This window comes from Aricia agestis, chromosome Z (assembly GCF_905147365.1).
Source record: "Aricia agestis chromosome Z, ilAriAges1.1, whole genome shotgun sequence".
Lineage (NCBI taxonomy): Eukaryota > Metazoa > Arthropoda > Insecta > Lepidoptera > Lycaenidae > Aricia > Aricia agestis.
The window spans coordinates 36361840-36387074 of record NC_056428.1 but is presented as its reverse complement, the minus strand read 5'-3'; the positions used below and the strand labels follow the sequence as shown (position 1 = coordinate 36387074).

General features: G+C 39.8%; 1 protein-coding gene across 1 annotated transcript in view; it reads left to right on the top strand.

The window, feature by feature from the left end:
- LOC121738655 (chondroitin sulfate proteoglycan 4) overlaps positions 1-25235 on the top strand; it is a 144787-nt gene that overhangs the window by 107363 nt on the left and 12189 nt on the right. Inside the window, exons 8-15 of the mRNA XM_042130858.1 lie at positions 75-302; positions 3828-4115; positions 5979-6176; positions 8536-8642; positions 10423-10558; positions 12436-12611; positions 23255-23414; positions 23958-25163. Of these exons, the coding sequence (XP_041986792.1) occupies positions 75-302; positions 3828-4115; positions 5979-6176; positions 8536-8642; positions 10423-10558; positions 12436-12611; positions 23255-23414; positions 23958-25163 (2499 nt within the window). The remainder of the gene's footprint in view (positions 1-74; positions 303-3827; positions 4116-5978; positions 6177-8535; positions 8643-10422; positions 10559-12435; positions 12612-23254; positions 23415-23957; positions 25164-25235) is intronic.

The window sequence follows — 25235 nt, the reverse complement described above, 5'->3', positions numbered from 1 at the left end:
ATTTTATTTATACATCTTAAAGATTAAGTCAGCCATTATTTATTATTGTCACTTTAATTTTTTTCTTTTTCTAGGGTTGCGTAAAACCAATCGAAGTGGACGACAAGATCTTCGGGCTGCCCAACGCGCTAGTGACGTACGGGGTGAGCCCCAAGTGCGTTTGGTGGTACCCCTGCCACTCTAGCCCTGGAAGTCCACCGTGCGTTCCAAACGCAACCTGCGAACAGCACGGCGTCAACGACTTTACGTGCAAGTGTGATAGCGATCTCTGCATCAATCCTGATTACGCTGAGAAGTATAAGGTAGGTTTATTCGTCTTATGAATAATTTAAATGAAATGAAAATAAAATTATACTAAATTAAAGAGAAAAAGCTCGTTTGTTTGCATCATAGGCTTCAAAAGTAATGGGCCGATTTTGATGACTGGGCATATAGGAGACCACGCCGAAGCGACGCGACGCATTATATTTTTTCCGCCTGCAGCATTTTTATTTCTATTGTTAATATTATAGAAAATTCGTATCGCTTACTGCCGCACTCAGAGTAGAACATTAAGAACTTAAGCCGCCGCCGGCAGCCGGCCGCACATAAGAAAAATTTCTGATCAGAAAAATCGGACGCCCGCCGGAACGCACTCTGCTCATATGTTTTTTTTGTGGACTCCGCATACTATCAGAATTCTGACGTGTCTGACGTCTGACGAAATTTTTCTGATCATTACCTAATTATTCGGATAGCGCTCTATTTAAAGGGTTACATTTTGTACTAAACTCGGACTCGCCGGTAGGTTTCTGATAGGTGTGCGGTGTGGTGGTCTGGCGGGCGTCCGAATTGTTCTGATTAGAAATTCTTATAATGTGCGTGTTTTATTTAAAAATTTTGACATGAGCCCCATTCATTATCTGTGAAACTCTTCATTAAATGAAAGTTAATCTTAAATCTTAATCATAATTAAAATTAAATGTCTCTGAGTACGGCGGTAAGACCTCTGGTGACTCTGTGGCCGTGTGAGTTGAGCGTAGGTTGTAACTATGAACAATTGAGCTTAAGTATACTTTTTATGGTGGATAAATGTACGATTACCGCAACATACTGTTTTTACGCGTTCGGATCGCGCGTGACTTCTAGTATGAATATTGCTTTGTGTAAAAGTCGTCAAACGATTTTTACACATAGCTGGATAATAATTTTCAAAGCCCCTGAGATTGCTCAAACGCCATTGTCGCTGGTCGTTCGTGTGTGAACTTTATTTGTGGAATTAACTTTACAACTTCCTTTGCCGTTTATGCTTTGTTACTTTAGAATACTTTTTACCCATTATAATATAAAGTAAACAATAAATACAACAGCTGTTATACAATGACTGAAACAGATGCTCGAAAATGATGATGATGAGAAACAAGGAACAGTTGAACAATATTTGAAAATACAACAGTGTCCTTGTCTACAGAGTGATTTTTTTAACGTATCAGACAAAGGCCGACCAATGCATAGCTGTAGCTGTAACACAGCGTGGATCGTTTTAATAACAAGAGGCGAGAAAGTTTCAAACTTATTTTTAAACTAATTTTAAATCAAAATTAGTTTATCGCGCGAGAACCGTACATTTTTAGGGATAAAAATTAGCCTATGTTCTTTCCCGGGACTCCAAGCAAAGCAGCAAAATCGATTTACCGGTTTGAGCATGAACACGTAACAGACAGACAAACAGTCATACTTTCGCATTTATAATATTAGTATGGAAATAACTGCATTAATGATAAATGTAATATTAAAGCATTTAGCGCAGTCGGTAGGATGTTACTGATTCGGCCGCTATGGTCCTCCACCGGTAGCGAAACATCCGTTCTGGCGCCGCGTTCGAAGTTCAATGTATATTCAATGACTATCCCGCAGCCCGCCCCCGGCTCCAGATGTAAAGCGATTTACTTTTTGGTGTACGACCGGAACCGATTTCCACTGGATACGTACACTATTGTTTGTGCGTTTGTTATGTTTGTGTGTTGTCACCTTTATTGACATGTTTGACTGAAGCTACCTTTGGCCAATATAATTTTGCTCGATCAATCTATTGTGCGCTTTTATAATTTTGGACGTGGCGGTGATATTGTGGACGTCCGCGGTAAAACGATAACATAGGGATTAGGGAAGTAAAATGTATGGAAATATATGAAGACGCTTTTCCGTCGACGATTATAACTTTTTAACGTGCACGTTACATTACGATGTCTACACTTTTCTGAACCGCACAAAACGTCCGCGGTGCGTAAAATCAGAAGGGCGTTTAACGTACCCAACGTTTTATTGTGGAAGTTGGCGTCCACGATAATGTGACGTCCGGAATTATAAAAGTGCACTTTGGCTTCATCAGAAAATATCACAGTCATACAATCGATACAATGACGAAGCTGAAATAGAACAAACTGTTACTTGAAATATGTTTACTAGTGTATTTTCCTTTTTATTATTTGGTTAATAAAAATTCATAAAGTTTTATAAATGTAGCAAAAAGAATATTTTGACTTCGGCAAAAGATGATGGTCGTAACTTGGGTTTGATGGGTTCGGTAAAAAAAAAATTCCTTCGCTAATCGCTCGCACACTCCCTAGTCCCTAACATGGCCTGATCTAGCTATTGAGCCGCTTCGGGCAAAAATAATTTTCGCCGCACTTTACATACAGAAAACCATATAAGTCATGAACTAGTTTTGTTGGGGGATGATGCGGGGAATATTTAAGTAAACTACTTAAATATTTCCACTTTCCAACCTGAAGTAAGTTGGAAGGCAAAATTCTCAAACTTTGGTGGGAGATGGCTAATGGCCGCCCCTCATTTTTGCCGCTTTGGGCAAATGCCCGGCTCGACCCCCTTAGGGCCAACCCACACGTATCACAACCACACGACAACCACAACCACACCACGTGGTCGAGCGTATATTTCGTATTGATGTTTGTTTACGTGTTTACCGTTTATTTGTAAGCGTGTTTACGTGTTTTAATTTAGACCTTATGACTGAGTCCATAAGGTCTAAATTAAATTCAATTTACTGCACTTATCGTAAGGACGGCAGTTTTATTGTGGTACATGCCCGAGCCTCCTAGAAAGTTCCCACGGTTGTTTACTTATTTACGTGAATCGGGAACTTTCTGGAATTCGTCTCGCCATATAAAAAGAGCCGCAGGCAGGCCCGGCAAGTCAGTTCAATCTTAGCGATCTTCGAGGCGACATCAAGTGATCAATAGTGAGTGAACCAGTGAAACCTGCGACTTGGCTACGACCTAGGACAGTGATAGTGCTTAGTGATTGGACCTAGTGATTAGTGTTTGGATTTAGTGCTAAGTATTGTGACCTAGTGTTTAGTGCAGTGTTAATAAAGTCTTCAAGAGAGTCACCAGGTCTTTCTCTCCAAATCCTCGAACCCTAGCACGTAACAGTATTGTAAATTAACTGGTCCATTCACACGTACCACATTTTGCAGTCGTTGTTCACCACTTGTGTGATACCGACCATATCGCAACCACGGCTGACGCCGACCACATCGCAACCACAACGCACACTGCCTGCGCTCTTCTCCCCCTCCGTTTCATTGACTTTTGTACGTAACCACATACGTAATCACTGGCGACAATGCAACCACGTCGGGCTATTGTCCGTACCACAACGCAACTACAAAAAGCTGCAGCGACACCTTTCACACGTAACCACAGCTCGACGACATTTTGTCGTTGCGATGTGGTGTGGTTGGGATACGTGTGGGTTGGCCCTTAGATCGGGCCCTGCTGACTGCTCCCTGATCAATATTAATTCGTATATTTTTATTATTTCAGGTGTTCTCCAAATCCAGCAGCGAGCTCGAACTGGTAGCGCTCTATCCCCTAACGGTGCAAGAAGGTGGCGTCTCAGTCATCACGACACAGAACATAGACGTGGTGTTGGACCACCACAAATACGGGGTTAGACCCTCGGGGGTGCTACTCCACGTAGCCCAGTCGCCGCAGCACGGGAAGATCGCTGTGGACCTTTCGCTTCAGCGGAATCCACCACAGTACACCAATCATATCGACGGAGAGAAGTCGAAGCAGACTTTCACGCTGATGGATCTTTCTAGAGACAAGGTAAGGCAATTTGAATAAATATTATTATTATAATATACTTACTCTCTGAGAAAAATCTCTTTGCGCCTATAAATTAAATATATAATATCTACTAATATTATAAAAACGAAAATTCTGTTTCCGTATGTCTGTACAGTAACTCTTTTGTAAATCGCTAAGCGAATTTTCAAGACATCAATAATGAGGAGACTGCGGGACCCGCGGGGATAGGACATAGACTGCTTTCTATCCGGGAAAATTAACGGTTTCTGCGAATTTCCTTTATGTGGCGCAAAGTCGCGGGCAAATTCTTTTCTTTCATCATATTTTATTATTACTTTTCTCTATCAAAAACTCCGGTGATGTTTGATATCCTTCTGAAAATTTAATCCTAGTATTTTACGTAAAAAAAGTTGTTGATTGCGAATTTATTTTTTGGTAAATCAATAAAACGTTTCTCAAATACACATCGGCTCGACGAAGTTTTAAAAGTATATAAAAAGTAATAACATAGCAACAAAGCGAGCAATGCTTGTTTAGTTTTTATTTACACACCTCAGGGGTTGGATTTTATTGGATTGGGAGCGTTGGAAAAAAACATTTCGGCGTATTGCACATGTCATTACGTTTGTACGGCTTTAAACGCATATGGAGCCCACGGGTACACTTCAAACATACCAATAAAATTGAACGTTGCAAACTATTTACACAATTACTGCCTGTGCGTATTTTGGCCTGTATAAATACAGTGAATGGTCAGACATTTTAATTAAACTTTATATCGACCGAATCGATAACTAAAAAAAACTTTAGGCTTTTCCGTTTTCGGGCAGTCATTTGGTTTTGAGATTTACTGTAAACGTCATTTAACCACACAAAGCTTTTAAATGTTTGTTTACGTAGTGTTATACGTACTACTACTACTAATAAAACATAGTACTACAGTGTTATGATGTAAAATAAAATTAACATACTATAGTTTCAACTTTCAAAACGATTGTTGAGCTATTTTTTGGTCGAGACTTGAGAGCTGACATAATTGAGTATTCCTACCTTATTAATAATAATTAATAATCATCAAAATGCTAACTGCCTGGGTCACTTCTTTTTACCTAACTACGGTAAAGCCAAAAAGGAGGATTACGATTTTTACCAGTGTTTATGCAATGATATTCTATGTTACTAACGTAACTAGATTGGAAGTTTACGGTAGCAACGCGTTGCCACTTCGAAGATGCCTGCAGGCATATCTCACATACATAATGACATAACGAATATATGACTTGACATTGTCTTTTGAACAAAAAAGTGGTTACGCATTTCTGAGAATCTTTTGTAAGACATTGCTACTCTAGTATTTTAGAAACTCATTGTGTTTATGTATGTATGCCGCGATATGCATGCTCTCTTTTATTCCCTCATAACTTCTAAACTAGTTAAATTAGACAAATTAGATGTTGGAAGCCTCTTGATCGTCCACTGCTTATAAGCTACGTGACGTAACGTTAATATGGGTACAGTGTATAGAGGGCATAAGAAAGATAACAAAAATACGTTTGCCCCCTTATTTCGTAAAAAAAAAAATCTTGACGGTGTCTAGCAGGGCGATTCACGATTCCCGTTCGACACGCATTCGGAAACTTTACCATGCAGTCATTGGTCAACGCCTAGCGGGCAGTTTATTGGATGTCGTGCGATGAACTTTCCGAATCCGAGTCGAATTGCACATTGTGGATCAGGGCCCTGTAGGATATCAAATTAAAGAGCTTTGTTAGCACATTTAAAGTGTATAAATGTTTTACGTATTGTACCATAACCCGAATAGGGTTATAGTTTTTAAGAAAATAAAGAACGACCTTTTTTAAATTTCGGCTGTATCCAAAGGTCCGTTACGTCCACGACGGCTCGGAGAATCACCAGGACGCGATAGTGCTGGAGATGGAACTCATACCGGAAGCGAAGTTCACCCTGCCCAGCTACCTGCAGGGCCGCAACACGTTCGTGCTTCACGTCAACGTCACACCGGTCAACGATCCGCCCGTACTCAACTTGCTGCCCGGCAAGGTTTTGCGACTCACTCAGGTAAGATTATAGTCTTTTTGTCTCCTTTCTTTGAGGATGACCCTTATGTTAATGGCCAGAGATCGGGCTAAAGTCAGCCTGTAAAGGGTTTTCTTACCTCGATCTCTTTCTGAAAATGACCCTTATATTATCGCCATGGTCCTAGAGATGGCCAACGACACATATAAGATTTACCTTAAAGTATCGCATATACTTAAAGACAAATCCTATAGATTTTTGATTTATAAATTTGCTATCAAAACTATCGAGTGTAATTAATTGACTAAAAGCTTCAAAGTAGTCAGCATTCTACTTCGAATATTTTTCACTAAACTGTTGTAGTTGTATTATGCCTACAATAATTTTAAACTGATTTTCACTAAGACGAAATATACTGTACCGTCGAAAAAACAATAGTATTTCACATATTTATATAAACTTTAAAATATTGTAGACGGCATGTAACATATCCATGCAATAAAATTTAAATTCATTTTGTCTTTTGTTGACAGCATGACGAATTTTCTTTTCTCTGTTACTTTTATTGTTAAGTTAACGAGAGCTTTCGATTGAAATAATTGTATAATTTCTGTTATGTGTTCGAGAATGTTTAATTTTTTTCATATTTTTTCTTTTAATTTCTTTTCAGAATGTTCGATGCACTTCGTTTAATTTTGTACTAAGTTGCTTTTTGTAGTTGCATGTCCTTTGTTACTACCTTCATAATGAGTGAGTATAACAATATTAACCCGCTTAATAAACAAAGTAATTTTAGTATAAAGTACGGTGGCTGAACAAGCAGAAATTTGTTTTTGACTCATCGCTTCTTATGTTTTTCTCTTCGCACGAAAATTGCTAACGCATTTCTGCAAGAACGCGATAGCAATATTGCAAGAGATACTTGTAGTGATTGGTCAATACACAAATTTCTAAATGTTCCGCGACCTTATGTCTCTCTATCATCATCAGACTATTATGTCTGATATTATGCATTAGCAAATTTAATGCATGTTTTTTTATTAATTCCTAATTATTAGATTTTAAATAACAAATGCACCCGATGATCGACGTTGTTTGCCGCGCAATCATGAAAACCTATTATGGTCCAACGTGGAAAAATTGGGATTAAAATATTTATTTCGGATTTTAAAATAAAAAATATTATCAACCATATCTTGGCTAAGACCCAAGTATACAAGGTGTATCAAAACTAAGTGATAGCAGCGTTGGAAGAGCATTTTTTGTGATTTGTATGGCAATGAATTTTCCCATACAAAGGTAAAAAAAATACTCTTTCAGCGCTGCTACATTCACAGCGAACTCTATATTATAGGGAACCCAATACCCATACACACACGCACAAAAGTATTATCACTAACTGCCGTGCTCAGAGACATTTAATTATAATTAACCTTCAATTTAATGAAGACTGATATATAATGTATGAGACTTATGTCTTAATTTTGAATTAAGGTAAAATCACTAATAGTAGACACCAATATGAACTAATAGTTGACATAGAACATTACATTATATTTAAAATTTTTCCTATTATTAGGTATTTATTTGCCGTTTTTCAAAAGATTTCATTTACTTCATCATAGTAACTACATGCATATAAAATATTATCCACGTTGTCTCCAGATTCTATCCATTTTCTTCCATGCTAAAACTATATTTCCTTTATATTATTTATATTTTTTCCTAGCAAATTTATTTTCAGTCTTTAGTCTCCATGCTTCTCTTGCCTCTTCTTTTTTCTTCTTTCTTTTCTCAGCTCTCCATTTTCTTCTTTTTACTGCTAAAAAACTAAAGCAATCGATTTTTAGATCAGTACAAGGTCTAATTTTTAGGTACAGTAGTTCTAATTTGTTAGTTTGTTAATAGAATTATATTTTCAGAGAATAGTGATGATATTTGCAGTAGAATAAACTACAAAATAACTTTAGTATGTATTGCAAAATGATGATATGAGTTCCATGTCATTTATTAGGTTTTTTACATTTTCAAGAACTAACAGTAGACACCCTTTATATTGTTAGGGCTAGGTTGTTATGACTAAATTTACAAAAAGACTAATAATATATTTTTTCATTGATTTGTCAGCGAATAATTATAATAGTTTTATTTTGTAAGAGTTACTGAAGACATGGAAGAAGTTATCAATTCTTTATTTTAATAAATATATATTTTACAACATTCAAATGTTCTATGTTTCCTTAAAGCGTCTGCCATTAGTGCATTTACCTTAATTACATTTAAGTAATTAATGTTCCATTTCGGCAGTTAATTTTGTTACATCTGTACATCAGCTGCCACAATCCCAATTGATATAAGAAACAAAGTCTACATAAGTTTTCTAATCATCCCTATAATGTAGGGTACAAGGAAAGTGATAACATCTGACATATTGAAAGCGGAGGATCCAGATACGCCGCCAGAAGATCTGCTATACACTGTGTTACATGGCAAGAGCGAAGCTAATAGGTACAGTAAAACTTACTTGTTAATAATATTTTATTATCATAATATTATTAGATTTAAAAATGGTTGTGTGAGTTGTTACATTAATTATTGTGTCAAAGTACAGGAAAGCTAGTAAAAAGCGCGCTGAATTGTGTCGTGTTTCGATGTGATGAACCTAATTACTCAAACAATTTGATGTAAAAAAACTATTGGTCTCCACAGAACAATTTCTGAATTCATAGAAAAAGGTTTATAGTACACCATCAAGTAATCGGTTATGTAATGCTACGTAGCTTCATTGAAATTTTATCGCAAGTAGTTATTATAATTAATATTCTACTTAACGATTTTAAATAAACATGTAATAATTTATTTCTATTCAAAATTTTGATCACCAAAATATGTTATTGTATTTATTTAATATCAATTGAAATCACTCATTGTTGAGTTATCAATTTTGTTATTCAATAGACACGTAATTCATAATGTTTGAATCACCTTTGTTATAAATAATTTTAATGCGGAAGAGCCATGCTTCAACTAAATTGGGCTGGCTCGAGCGGATAAATACCACGCTCTTACGTAAAATTGGCGTGAAATTTTATTTTATATCCAAAGCCGAATAAGATGGATATTATAAAAACCAGGATCACAAGTGTAAAACATCAGAGAATTCACAAGTGTTTTTGTCATTGTTCATAGGCAAATGATAGCAGGCGATCGGTCTGGTCGTTTTAAAGCTACGTTTTGTGATCACAGAGCTTAGAAATAAACATTATGTAGCTCTCTGCCCTCTGGTATCCCCCGCTATACCTAGGTAATACGTTCTTATACTATAATCAAAATAACGACGCACTCATGAACATTTTGACATTTTATACGAAGTGCCTCGATGCCGTTTGGATTTTAGATCTATTAAAATCCGTAATAGAGCGGGCTTCCAAATTTTGCTGTGTTTTCTAATAAGTATTACGATCCCGGAAGACGATTTGAACGACGACGCTCTTAAATGAAATTGAGATTTACTTAATCATTGTATATCTGATATGTATTTACCTATACACTATTCACTTATTTTACGATCACGGAAGACGATTTGAACGACGACGCTCTTAAATGAAATTGAGATTTACTTAATCATTGTATATCTGATATGTATTTACCTATACACTATTCACTTATTTTACGATCCCGGAAGACGATTTGAACGACGACGCTCTTAAATGAAATTGAGATTTACTTAATCATTGTATATCTGATATGTATTTACCTATACACTATTCACTTATTTTACGATCCCGGAAGATGATTTGAACGACGACGCTCTTAAATGAAATTGAGATTTACTTAGTCATTGTATATCTGATATGTATTTACCTATACACTATTCACTTATTTTGGCTCGATAGTTATATTTTTCGAAATTATGAATATTTCTGGGCTTTTCGACAAATATCTGTTACACTTATTGAGTTACTATCATTAAATAACTTGCTCTACTACAATCACACTCTTAATAAAATAATGACTACAGGAAAAATTAGTATTGTATTTAATTTAGTAATATAAAGTAATCATCAAAACTAGTTTTGAGACTTACGACCTTTACTTTCGTGCTATAATGCGGGAACCGTTGTTACGCGATATTGTTCACTATTAGGTGCAGCGCAAAGTACAATGCTCTAAAGCACGATTCATGGAATCATTGTATCACGATTGGAAGATAGCGGGCTATGTAGGCGGGGCTATCGTGTTTTGATATTTTTGACAGCAGGCTCTTAATAATGTGCTCTCTCGACAGTGGCCACATCGAAATCTCAGGGCAGCCAGTGGACTCTTTTACCCAGCAAGACATTAACACTGGTGTTATATCGTTCGTGCACGGAACGACAGGCGACAAGACACTGAACAAAACGTCGCTGCGACTGACGTTACAGGTACATATTATCTTATATATAAAATTCTCGTGTCACAATGTTCGTTCCCGTACTCCTCCGAAACGGCTTAGCCGATTCTCATGAAATTTTGTGAGCATATTGAGTAGGTCTGAGAATCGGCCTACATCTATTTTTCATACCACTAAGTAATAAGGGTTGTTCATATTATTAAAAATTATTTATATGGCAAAACAACGTTTGCCGGGTCAGCTAGTAATACTATAAAAGGTATTTTTCTAATATAAAATAAGGGGGAGTAAACGGGTCCGAATGGTAAGCAACTACCGTGGCCCAACATTAGAACAGCTGCAGATGCGTGAGGAAATACGCTCTTCTTGAAGGTTTGCATGTCGTATTCGTCTGAAAACACTGCTGGGGGGTGAGCCAAGATCTTTTCGTTATCGCTTCGTCATAGAATCGCCAATCAAAATGTATGGAATTGTATGTCAATTCCATACATTTTGATTGGCACTTTGATTGGCGAGCTTTCGTTAATAATATGACGTTGACGTTCGACTCGTCTTTTGTCAATTTCATACATTTTCATCGGCGATTCTATAGCAAAGCGATTACGAAAAGTTCTTGGCTCATCCCACTGGCCACTGGTGACAGTTTGTTCTAGAGTTAAAATATGCGTTACATATTATTATGGTTTATCTGAGATACAAGCGTAGAAGTGTGGCTATTGTGTGTGTATGTGTGTCTATCACACCGTCCCATTTCATAATATATTATTATCTAATTTTATTTTGTTGAAATTTTGTCTATGAAAGAAGATTCTTTCACTCCCAGAAAAGGTAATCTTTTTGCTGTGGCTAAAGATACAGTTACTATGTTTTAATCAATTTTTTGCTCGAAAGCTGGATTTTTTTAGTAACGCAAAAAAAATTATGTCACAATGACATTTTTTACTGCACTGGTAATTTCATTAGCAACCTTAAACAGACTTTTTACATGACGGCCGTGTTTTTATCCGGGAGGAGAGTAATTTTATTTTTAGTATATCAGTTACACAATACACAGGATAGATCAAAGTGACCACCCACTAGCCACTACCCAGTTGGGTTTTTGTTCTTCAACATGATAATATTTAAGGCGACGCCTTGATAATTTGGCTGTAGCGATATCGATTTTTCTCAGCAATGACTAAAGCTAGGAAATTAAAGTTCATTGTCAGTATTCATTATGTCTTTGAATTAACCATAGAATAACACGATTGGTCAACTTTTATAACACAGAATAATCAATAAAAATACCTCTATAAAAAAAGGGATTCCTATTTTGCCAACAGAGGAGAGTGATTTAAGCTTCCAAAATGTGTACATGGATTGGTTCAAGCATACTTTTTTTTTTATGAAATAAGGGGGCAAACGAGCAAACGGGTCACCTGATGGAAAGCAACTTCCGTCGCCCATGTACACTCGCAGCATCAGAAGAGCTGCAGGTGCGTTGCCGGGCTTTAAAGAGGGAATAGGGTAATAGGGGAGGGTAGGGATGGGAAGGGAAGGGAATAGGGGAGGGTAGGGAAGGGATTAGGGTAGGGGATTGGGCCTCCAGTAAACTCACTCACTCGGCGAAACACAGCGCAAGCGCTGTTTCACGCCGCTTTTCTGTGAAAACGTCGTATTTCTCCGGTCGAGCCGGCCCATTCGTGCCGAAGCATGGCTCTCCCACGTATGAACTTTAATTTGCCCATAGCTTATATGAAATGTATTTATAGTTTTTAAATTACGTTATTAAATTTTTTTGCTCTTCCAATGGTTGTTGTCTATGAGAGGCCGGGCCGGTCTCTCATAGAAAACAAGCAATCTAAAACATATCCAACACGTTTTTTTACTTTAACGCAGCGTCACATTAATGGTTTGTGTTTGCTGCAGGTATCAGACGGCATAGAGACGAGCGGTCCCGGCGTGTTGCGGATATCGGTGGTACCGCTCCAAGTGCGTCTAGTTAACAACACGGGATTGGTGCTAGTTCATAACTCGTACGCCATCATCAACTCAGACAACCTCACGTTTACTACGAACGCTGATGAGACGAACGTACAAGTTAAGTGAGTAAATCCATACTAATATTGTAAATGTAAAAGTCAGTCTGTCTGTCTTGTCTATTCCCTCTTCACGCCCAATTCGCTGAACCGATTTCGCTGAGTTTTGGTATGGAGATACTTTGAGTCCCGAGAAAGGACATAGAATACTCTTTATACCTGAAAACGGTACGGTTCCCGCGCGATAATCGATTTTTGGTGCAACGGATTTGCGAGCATCATCTAGTAATAAATACTATAACTGCCTGTCCACATCTCTACATCACGACGTCGTCAACGTGGAACGGTGCGGTAACGTAAGCGTTTCGAAAATTTACGTCAACGTAACGTGAAAATGCACGTCACGGTGTAGCAACATTTTACCTCTTTTTTTTTTTAAATCTTTCTCCGTCTTCTTATTAAGGCGGGATTATAGGCCACTGACGTTTTAGAATTTGAGGCAAACTAGCTCAATAGATAGCGCTCGAAAGGTACATATTTACATAGCAAGCCATCGTCGATTTTAATATTTTCAGAAATAGTGCGATCACGTGGTAAACTCGACATACAGAGTAAGGATTAGCAGAGAGGCCATGTTCACCACTTGATATAAACGAAATCTTTAATGAACTTTGTATTATAATAAAATGATGTATTAGGTATAAGTAAAATAAAATTTAGTCTTTTAGCGCTGCTACTTTCACAGTGAACTCTCTACAAGGAATACATACACACCCAAAATTATTATCACTTAGTTTTGTTACACCCTGTATAGTTCATTGCATAAATATATACTTGTGCATGGAAAATGCGCCAACATTATGAATATGCCATAGAATAGTTATAAAGAAATACTATATTATTTATCATATTGACGAATTTTCCATAGAAACATGGAACTCAAAAGTAACTCTTTTAGCACTGCTACTTTCACAGTGAAAATTATAATATAATATACGTACCCCAAAGTATTAATACCGAAGTCTATTTAAAATTCGGTAAAGTAGATTCAAAAGTTCTTAGCTACAATAATTTCATCATCGTCAGCTCTCTGCTGGAAAATATGGAGCTTATTTTATGCCCTCAGGTTCAAGTATTTTTTTGTGTTTGGGTTTATTGCAATGGCTTTAATAAATAGCCCTTAACCCCCTGGGTCTATCCCATGACAATCACTTATATCTGACGCTGCAGCATCACCTGGAATCTATATAACACCCTCCAAAAGTTCAAAAACTAAAACTCTACTTGCAGCAAGGTAACGTTTTTGACCCGCTTGACGAGTTTTTAATTAGATTATAATATTCATTATAGTTATGCAGATCATATTCATATTTTCTTTGTCATTTTCAGGAATCTGTTCCCAAAAGAGACCCTTGGCCCGGGAAGTCTTCGCTTTGCTATCTATCCGTCTTGTCTGTCTCCAGGGTGTATATTGTTACGAACTTACGACATATAATGCCATCTAGCGTCAAACCGATGGAACTTATCGGGGATATTATACTCTCAAACAACATAAAACCCCTACTCGATACTAGATGGCGTTAGGCTTTCAGATATATTCCACACTTGTTTACGGGAATCGGGTACATTCTAGAAAGGAATGGAAGGAAATTCTCGTACGTTCTGGAACTCGTCTCGGCCCATATAAATAGCCACTGGTAGACGAGTCAGTGGATAGCACGTAACAATATCAAGTAACGCGGTAGTAGGCTAGAGAACTGAAATTTTAAAGAATATGTATTCTTGTTGTTACCATAACAACAAATAGAAACAAGCTAAAATGAATATTTAAGAGGGCTGGAATAATCAAAGCAAAAACGCGAAGGTCCAAACCTTTTTTGTTTGACATCAATAATTCAATAATGGCAAGCGGTAGGTGTTTGGAATATTTAGGAAATATGTACCTTATTATATTTCAACTTTAATAATAATCTATACTAATATTAGAATAGCCTATCTGTCATCTTTGATTTTGATTCATGCTGAACCATTTTTTATGAAATTTGATTTCATCCGGAAAAAATTTACGGTTCCTGTATATTGCATCAAATTGTTGTGAGTAAAGAATTAATAATTGTATAAATGCTCTTTACTATTTACTTTTAAATGTCGTCGCGATTTTCGTTCAAAAAATATTTTTTTTGATAAAATCAAATAAGGTTTTAGGGCATTTTATTTCGATCACAATATATTTTCTGTAAAGAATCCTTAGTTATTTCCTCCCAAGGTGCACCTAAATCATGGTGTAGGTATCTATACATCTAGATCTATCCGCATGATAATAGCACTATGTTTATTTCTTGTGCAGATTTCAGTACTCCAGTGCTAAGATGTGATAATTCTTTCTATTGCTATGGATTGGACATGTGCGATAAAATAACATAATATCATTTTACAAAGTTTTGACACATAGATAACTCTCTGTTGCAGTACTCTGTACATTGTTTCCTAAGCTGTATGTTTACATTTTATGACTTTAAAACCTACCAAACACGTAGAAATGATCGTTTGGCGAATGTAAATTATCAAATAGCATCTTATTAGATAGTCTCTCGCCATATAATTTAGGTTACAAAGCAATATTGTAGTATTTGTAAACCAAAAATGTTGACTACGTTCCGAAATAAAACTCAGCCTACTGACCATTGCTCAAGACGTCAAATTACGGCGCTGTACTATTGTACGGCCAGAATACTGGGATATATTTGTGAACATACTCTATGATAAACAATCAGCCTCTGTCTATCATAGAGTATGTTCATAAATATATTTTTTGTGTAAAAATATTTTTTCCTGCATTTATTTTCGCTGAATTCTAGTCGAAATAAAATTTTGAAATTATCATTCTTTATTATTCTTTTTTTAGTAGTAAATGGATTTAAATCAAAATTCTAAGCTGTCAGGAACCTTGGTAAGGAACGTAACAAAGCTACAAAAAATGTTTAAATGCCTATAATTACTTCTGGTCAAAGTTCTAGTGAAAATAAAAACATGAAATTTCACTAATCCTCGTTGTATACGGCCCTAATAGCAGAAGCAGAATACGTATTGTTACGTGCTAGGGTTCGAGGATTTGGAGAGAAAGACCTGGTGACTCTCTTGAAGACTTTATTAACACTGCACTAAACACTAGGTCACAACACTTAGCACTAAGTCCAAACACTAATCACTAGGTCCAATCACTAAGCACTATCACTGTCCTAGGTCGTAGCCAAGTCGCAGGTTTCACTGGTTCACTCACTATTGATCACTTGATGTCGCCTTGAAGATCGCTCTGATTGAACTGAATTGCCGGGCCTGCCTTGCGGCTCTTTTTATATGGCGAGACGAATTCCAGAAATTTCCCGATTCACGTAAACAAGTAAACAACCGTGGGAAATTTCTAGTAGCCTCGGGCATGTGCCACAATAAAACTGCCGTCCTTGCGATAAGTGCAGTAAGTTGAATTTAATTTAGACCTTATGGACTCAGTCATAAGGTCTAAATTCAAACACGCTAACAAATAAAGGGTAAACACGTAAACAAACATTGGACCTTTTTAGAAGGTTCGAGTATGTACTTGCGCACCACGTGTCCGTATACCATGTACCGTAACACTACTCCCCTCTTAGAGATGCTCGTCCCGAGCATCATTGTTACTGCCATGGTATCGCGCCAGACGGTCTATGTGTACCACTTTGAATGTCCCTCTTGGTTGCTTTTGAATCCTGTAAGTCACATCGTTCAATCGGGTAACCACTTTGTATGGGCCGTCCCACTTGGTCTGCAACTTTGGAGATTTGCCTTTTCGGCGAGTTGGGTTATGCAGCCACACCAGTGACCCTTCTTCGAAGCCGCTTGTATTCGATTTCCGGTCGTATCTGGTCTTCATGTTCTCACTTGACTGTAACCCATTTTCCCGAACCATGGCGTGTATATAGCGCATCTTTTCCCTTAAATCGCAGACATAATCTGGTACGGTCGTTGGTTCTTCCGGTGATCCTCCTGTCAAGAGGTCTACTGGTACTCGCAGTTCTCTACCGTAATTGACATACGCCGGGGTAGCTTTTATGCTCTCATGCTCGGCGGTACGGTACGACAGAAGGAAGAGCGGTATATACTTGTCCCAGTCCTTTTGTTTGTCATCTACCAATTTCGCCAAATGCCTCTCAAGGGTCTGGTTAAATCTCTCAACCATTCCATCAGACTGTGGATGGTACGCGGTGGTCCTCGTTTTATGCATTCCCAAAATTCTGCACACTTCCTGGAAGACCTGCGATTCGAAATTCCTGCCCTGATCGGAATGGATTTCTAGAGGCACACCAAAGCGAGATATTACTTCTTCGACTAGCTTAGAAGCAACTGTTGTAGCTTCCTGGTTTGGTATGGCGAACACTTCGGGCCATTTGGTGAAGTAATCCATGACTACCATGAAATACTTGTTTCCTGATTCCGTTACAGGAAATGGCCCAGCTACGTCAACTGCGATTCGTTCCCACGGTGCGCCAACGTTATACAAGCGCAGGCTCCCACGGCTCCTTGTCTGTGGTCCCTTCACTGCAGCGCAAGTAGTGCATTTGCGGCACCAATCCTGTACATCGTCTCGACAATGCAACCAGTAGAATCGTTCTCGCACTTTTGTTAACGTCCTCTTTACTCCTAGATGACCTCCTGATACGCCATCATGCATTTCACGGAGAACATCCGGTACTCTCGTTCTTGGGACAACTATCTGAAGATGGAACTCTCTGCCGTTGGTCTTCTCCCATTTCCGGTAGAGTATTCCGTTTTGAAGTATCAGACTGTCCCATTGCGCCCAGTACGCCTTAGTGACAGCGCCAGTGGGTGCTACCTCACTCCAGATTGGTTTTTCATCACGCCGTTTCTTCCATGTGATGATGTGCCGAAGGTCGTCATCTGTTTCTTGAGCCTCCCTCATAGCATCATTCTCCCATGGGCCCAAAGGACTTGTTTTCGTTAACTTTAATGTTACTTCATTAGATTCCTGCTTAACACAATGTTTGCAGTCTTCTGAACACGGCCTTCGTGAGAGTGCGTCGGCATTCCCATGCGACTTTCCGCTGCGGTGTTCCGTCTTGAAGTCATACTCCTGGAGTTGTTCTATCCATCGAGCTACTTGGCCTTCTGGGTTCTTGAATTGTAGTAGCCACTTCAAGGCTGCGTGATCAGTTCGCAGTAGAAACTGTCTGCCGATGAGATACTTGCTGAAATGTTGTAGCGTCTTAACGACAGCCAAGAGTTCTCTTCTTTTCACAGAAGTTTCTCTCTGGCTTAGATAAAGATTTGCTGAAATATGCAATTACAACTTCTCTTTCACCCTGTTTTTGAGATAACACCCCTCCAATGGCCGTGTTGCTTGCGTCCGTGTCGACTATAAACTGACCTTCAGGTTGTGGATACCCCAGGATTGGTGTTTCACACAGATGTTTCTTTAGTTTCTGAAAAGAATCTTCGGAAGTCTCGTCCCAAATAAACTGTCGTTTATCTTCTGTCAGCCGATGTAATGGCTTGGCTATCTCTGAGAATCCCTTAACAAAACGCCTGTAGTAGGAGCATAGGCCGAGAAATGCCCGCACTTCGGTTTTGTTCTTAGGGGTTGGCCAATTTTGCACTGCTTCTAGTTTCTCCGGGTCCGTCTGAATTCCATCACTGGAGATAACATGGCCGAGATAGTTCACCTTACTCCTGAATAAACGACACTTTTTCGGATTCAACTTTAACTTGGCCCCCTCTATTTTGGCGAAAACTCGTTCTAAGTTTCGCAAATGGTCCTCGAAGTCGCGGCCAACAATGATGACGTCGTCCAAATAGACTAAGCAAGCCTCTCCAACTAAGCCTGCCAGTACACACTCCATGAGTCGCTCAAATGTGGCAGGTGCGTTGCACAATCCAAAGGGCATGACGTTAAACTGCCATAGACCTTTACCGGTGGAGAACGCTGTCTTCTCCTTGTCTTTTGGATGAATTTCCACCTGCCAGTATCCAGATTTCAGGTCCAGGGTCGAGAACCATTTCATGCCACTCAAGGTATCCAGAGTGTCGTCGATTCGAGGTAATGGATAGCTGTCCTTCTTAGTGACATCATTGAGACGTCTGTAGTCCACACAAAATCTTGTGCTGCCATCTTTCTTCTTCACTAATACAACCGGTGAGCACCACGGACTTGCAGATGGTTCAATTATCTTATTCCTTCTCATGTCCTCCAAAAGGCCTTCAACTTCTTTTTCCTTTGCAATGGGTATTCGTCTTGCTCGTTGACGAATTGGGTTCTCGCTTCCGGTATCTATCCTGTGCTGAACCATCGACGTTCTTCCAAGGTCGCCTTCCTGACTGGAGAAGATTTTCGCGTGGCGTTGTAAAAACTTCTTAGCTTTCATGCTCTGCGAATAAGTCAGATTACTCTTGCAGTCATCGAGTAGCTCAGTCACTATTCCATAGTTGCTGGTGTTTGCTGAGTCTGAGCCTGTGATCGAACTACATTTTCTCATCCAGACAACTTCCTCGTACTTTCCAATGACGTCACCTTTGTTCAAGCAGATCTCGCGATCACCAAGATTCATAACCCTGACCACAGCGTTACTGCTACCACTAACAAGGGTTCTCGCCGTCATTAGTTTTTGCGCTGATATCTTGGTAGGTAAGTCTTCGATCAACACGCATCTATTTAACTTCTTTTTTCCAGCTGGCGGTAGTTTCACCAGCACTCTAGCTTCCGCTCGTCCAGGTATTGTGACTTTCTTTACACATTCAACTTTCCCGCAAGCGCCTCCAAGGATGAAAATTTCTTCTTCGCCACACTTGAACACTCCGTCGGCGACATTAATTCTGCAGTTGTGCTTCTTCATGAAATCCAAACCCAAGATGCAATCATCCATAATCTCAGCCACGATAACGTCATGAGGGTATGAGGATCCCCCTACATTAATCGTAACTGATATTTCTCCCAGGACGGGTATTGGCTGACCGGAGGCAGTAAGGAGCCGACAGTTAATTCTCCTCTCATGTCTTCTTGCGGCTTTTACCAGATTTGGGTTCACTATCGTTCTAGAGGCTCCTGTGTCTAGAGTCATTTTGCAATCCGTCCTGTTAATAGTCCCCTGAATCACAAGACTGTTCCCGCTGCATGCTTGGGAGATAACAGTTATCGGGGCTTTCTCCGTGTCAGCCAGCACTCGCCCCTTAGTCCTGGCTTTTATTCGTTTCCCTGATCCCGGGCAGGGAACGAGGCCCCTTGCTTTTGCAGCTCCTCCATTTGTTCCAGACGTTCCTCGAGCATTTTCATCCTTGCCATTTGGGTCTCTTTCTGCGGGCAGTTAAGCTGAAGATGGCCCCTCTCGCCGCACTTGTAGCACATGGCTCCAGAACTTCTCTTCGTAGGAGCCTTAACCTCCTTGACTTCCTCAGAGACCTCGCGGATCTTATATGTCTGCCGTATGTCACGCCGAACAGCCTCGACCTCTAAAGCATGCGCCAATGCTTCCTTAAGCGAGGTGTGGTGACGTAGCCTCACTGCAGCTCTGACCTCCAGGTCCCTGATTCCGTCGACAAATGCTTGCACAATATTCGTGTCGACCATCTTGGCGTCAGCTCCTGGGTGTGCCTTCTTGACGAGTTTTTCAATTTCCAACGCCCATTGTTGTAGTCCTTCTCCTGGGCGTTGGACTCTGTCACGCAGTTGGGCACGGAACACGTGCTCCAGGTGTCGCTCCCCGTATCTGGATTCAAGTGCCTCCATCAGGTCTTGAAACCCATTTCCTGTATGCGCTTCTAGGACCGACAAAGCTTGCCCTCTGAGCGCAACAGTGAGAGCGGTCAGGCGTTGTTCATCATTCCATCCGTTGGCAGAAGCAACAGTCTGGAATTGCTGACGATAAGCATTCCAAGAAGTAGTGCCATCGTATGGTGGCACTTTAACTCTTGGTCCATGTGCCACTCCAGAATTTCCACTACACGTCGCGACTCCTGTGGTTTCCAGGCGCACTACTTTTTTCTGTAGTTCAGTGAGGCCGGTTTTCACATTTTCCACATCCACTCCCAACCCGGTAACGCGTTCGTCCATTACGTCGACGTCTTTACGAAGCTTAGTCACCGTGTCACTAACATCCTTTATAGCCAAAAGCGCTTTTTCTTGGAGGTCCTTTTGTTGCTCTTGTGACTCCTGCAAAGCGCCGAGTTTGCGTTCTTGTAACTCTTGCAAAGCGCCGAGCTTGCGATCATGTGACTCTTGTGACTCTTGCAACGCGCTGAGCTTACGGTCTTGTGCCTCTTGCAAAGCACCGAGCTTGCGGTCTTGTGCCTCTTGCAAAGCACCGAGGTTGCGGTCTTGTGCCTCTTGCAAAGCACCGAGCTTGCGGTCTTGTGCCTCTTGCAAAGCCTGAATCAACTCAATTATGCTTTCCAATTGAAGAGCCATTTGAGGGGCTGCAGAAGCTACGGGCGAGTCAAGGTGGGTAGAGCCAGTGGTCGTGTCTCGGTGGGCTGGGCCAGTGGGCGTGGCCAGAGTGGGCGTGGCCTGGTGGGCGGAGCCAGTGGGCGTGGCCACGCCCAAAGTGGGCGGAGCCTGGGGGCGTGGCCTGTGGGCGGGTCCCGGTGGGCGGAGCCAGTGGGCGGGGCGTCACCCAAAGTGGGCGGAGCCTGGTGGGCGTGGTCAGTGGGCGGAGCCTGGTGGGTGGGGCCAGTGGGTGGGCCCTGTCCCTCAGTGGGCGGAGCTTGGCCCCCAGTGGGTGTGGTCTCCGCAACTCCTCTCTCGGAGTCAATGGCAGCAGCTCGCTGCGCCCTTGTCCTGACACTCCCCTTGAAGTCCTCTCTCGGAGTCAATGGCATCTCCAAATCGCACTTCTGACACCAGTTGTTACGTGCTAGGGTTCGAGGATTTGGAGAGAAAGACCTGGTGACTCTCTTGAAGACTTTATTAACACTGCACTAAACACTAGGTCACAACACTTAGCACTAAGTCCAAACACTAATCACTAGGTCCAATCACTAAGCACTATCACTGTCCTAGGTCGTAGCCAAGTTGCAGGTTTCACTGGTTCACTCACTATTGATCACTTGATGTCGCCTTGAAGATCGCTCTGATTGAACTGAATTGCCGGGCCTGCCTTGCGGCTCTTTTTATATGGCGAGACGAATTCCAGAAATTTCCCGATTCACGTAAACAAGTAAACAACCGTGGGAAATTTCTAGTAGCCTCGGGCATGTGCCACAATAAAACTGCCGTCCTTGCGATAAGTGCAGTAAGTTGAATTTAATTTAGACCTTATGGACTCAGTCATAAGGTCTAAATTCAAACACGCTAACAAATAAAGGGTAAACACGTAAACAAACATTGGACCTTTTTAGAAGGTTCGAGTATGTACTTGCGCACCACGTGTCCGTATACCATGTACCGTAACAGTATTATACGGTCCATATCTAGATAAGTAGTGAAGAATGAGGCATGGTGTTGCTACGTCGTGACGTGCATTTTTAAGTTACGTTGACGTAAATTTTCACGTCATTTCAACGTACCGTGCCACGTTACCGCACTGTTCCACGTTGACGACGTCGTAAACTCGTAACGTGGACATGTGGACAGGCCCTTAAGGAGATAAATAGACAACGAGCAATTATTGAAACTAGAGCGATTTATTTCTTTAAAGCGATATTTCAATTAGGGCCTTTTCACCACTTCCTGATAAAGTGCCGGATCTGGCTATCCATAACTTATTTGACAGATTCTTCATACTTTATCTGTCAAGTTAAGTTGTGGATAGACTATCCGGCACATAATTACAGAAAGTGGTGAAACAGACCCTTAAGCCCTGTTTCACCACTTCCTGATAACGTGCCGGATAGGCTATCCACAACTTTTTTTGACAGATTCTCTATACTTTATTTTTCAATTTATATTCTTGGTGGATAGCCTATCTGGCACTTATCAGGAAGTGGTGAACCAGACCCTTGGTATCTTATAATACGACGAGCTTTTGCCCGCGGCTTCCCTCGCGTTAAGAAGTATTATTATATACAAACTTTCATCCCCTATTTGAAACTCTTAGGGTTTGAATTTATCAAAATCCTTTCCTAGCGGATGCCTACATTATAATATCTACCTGCATGCCAAATTTCAGCCCGATCCGTCAAGTGGTTTGGGCTGCGCGTTGATAGATCACTATGTCAATCAGTCAGTCAGTCACCTTCGAGTTTTATATATAAGTATAGATTTTAAACAATCAGACTTGGAGCATATGGAATTATGGGAATTCCTAAAGGCACGAGGCTAGTAATGATGTCAAACATCATACCTGAAAACGCAACACGAAAATAAGGAGATCAAATATTTAAATGAATTATTGTCGTTTGACGTACGAAACGTTTTTACTTTTTCGCTCTTTGTCAGGTGACAGATGTGCTAATGGCATTTAAATATTATATATTTTGACTTCTCAGAAATTTCCTATACTTACGACAAAATCTCTAAAATTTTACTTTAGGCCAACATTGAATGTTTCTGACTCTGCCGCATTCAGAGACATTTAATTATAATTAACGTTCAATTTAATGGAGAGTTCCACAGATAATGTATAAGACATTTATTAAAATGTTCAATTAATTACATTTAAGTAATTAATGTTCCACTCTGAGTACGGCAATGTAGCAACAGAATCTTAACTCTATAATTTTTACAGATACGATATAGTGAAACCACCGCAATTCGGTGTGGTCGAACGATTGCGAGTATTGGACGGTACTTGGCAAACCGTTGACTCTTTCACCAGTGAGATGATTGCTTTCGGCAGGGTGCGGTATATGCATCTGTTGGGTAACCCTACTCATGATGAATTTAAGGTAAGCTCGCTATTACGAGTGTTATTAGCCCAAGTTCTAAACAAGAAGTCGTAAAAAAAAATAACAAATACTGTATCTATCTGGTGTCACAAATTTTTAAGAAGGCTTTCGTAGAAAGGGTTTTTTTCTAGACAAAATGACAGATTGACAAAGATATCTGTCATTATGTCCCTGAAATACCTGTGGTTCCAATCTGGGTTCTTGTTAAGCCTGTGTCAAAAATAATGTCTTTACTTTCATAATATTAGTTACAAAGTAGGAATGGTATTTAATTGAGTATTAATTACTGGCGTACCAAGATCTAAAAGTAATTCGTTATCCGAGAGCAGACACTTGAAATTTTAAGCCAATTAGTTCTACTCGAAAAGTTTTTAACAAGAAAAATAATAAAAAAATCTAAATAGTTTCATATTATAAAAATAAACGTCCAAAGTACTTGTTATCTTGAAGCGCGCTTTTGCGTCACTTTGATTTCTTAATTTTTTTGCATACATTTTTATATTGAATGGCAGCAATTATTTTATTTATTTATTTTTCAAACAGTTCAAAGCATCAGTTGGAACGATACGAACGAACACGCTATACGACTTTCGACTGACTTTCATAAAACTCGAGTTATATCAGGCGAAAAACGAAGAATTACTACTGAATAATACGAGAGAAGCCTTCATATCTTCCGAACATTTGAAATACCAAACACGACCATTGGTTCTTACGAGCGAGCGAATACAGTACACGTTAGTAAAACCACCGAAATACGGCATACTCCATTTATCGACTGGAAAACATCATCTGCAAATGTATAGCGGATTTACTCAACAACACATAGATCTTGATCAACTATGGTACAGGCTCCACAGAAGAGCGTACTCTCATATTCAAGACGAATTCACTTTTATCGTAAGCGCATCGGAGTGCGAAAATGTTACGGGCGTAATGACTATCAGACATATCCCAGGAACGACTATTTCTGGCTACAACACTGGCAGACTTACTACAAAATTGGAGAGACTACAAGTAGTCGAAGGTTCTAGAATGGCGATACCAGTTACTCATCTAAACTTTCGAACCGACGTCGTTACTAATCTAGTATTCAACATCACCCATCTACCAAAACACGGAAAAATCGAAGTCATAACGGATTCTTTACAGATATTAAGAGAAAACACAACTTATTTCACGCTCCAAGAATTAAACTCGGACAGGGTGTACTACGCTCACGATGATTCCGAAAGCAAACACGACTCGTTTCATTTCATGGCTTTAAGTCCCGAACCGGAGGACTTTCAATACGTCGGCATATTTCACATCGATATTATACTCAAGAACGATAATAGCCCGGTGAGATCTGTTGACAGAGTGTTTCATATTGTACACGGAGGAGCTAGGCTAATAACGGCTCGCGATCTGAGCTACAGCGACGCAGATTTAGACACTAAGCCCTCGGATATTGTGTACACCGTCCAAAGATTTACTAAAGACCCTCCCAACGGGGGAATATTTAGGTCGGACAACCCTTCCGAGCAGATTGCTCAGTTTTCGCAGGACGATATCAATAAAAATCTGGTGTTGTTCAAACATCAAGGGAAAGAGTATGGTAAGATGGCGTTTTGGATATCCGATGGCTTGTTTGATGTGAACGGAAATTTGGAAATACAAGCGTCGCCGCCGTTTATAAGAATGAATCCAAGCAATGGTTCTATAGTGGAAAACGGAAAATCTGTCGTGATAACGAATAAAGATATGCTGGTGAGTACTATTTTTTATAATTATTGTTACATGAGAACTATTTTAATTGTTACTGAATAGTGTAAACATATT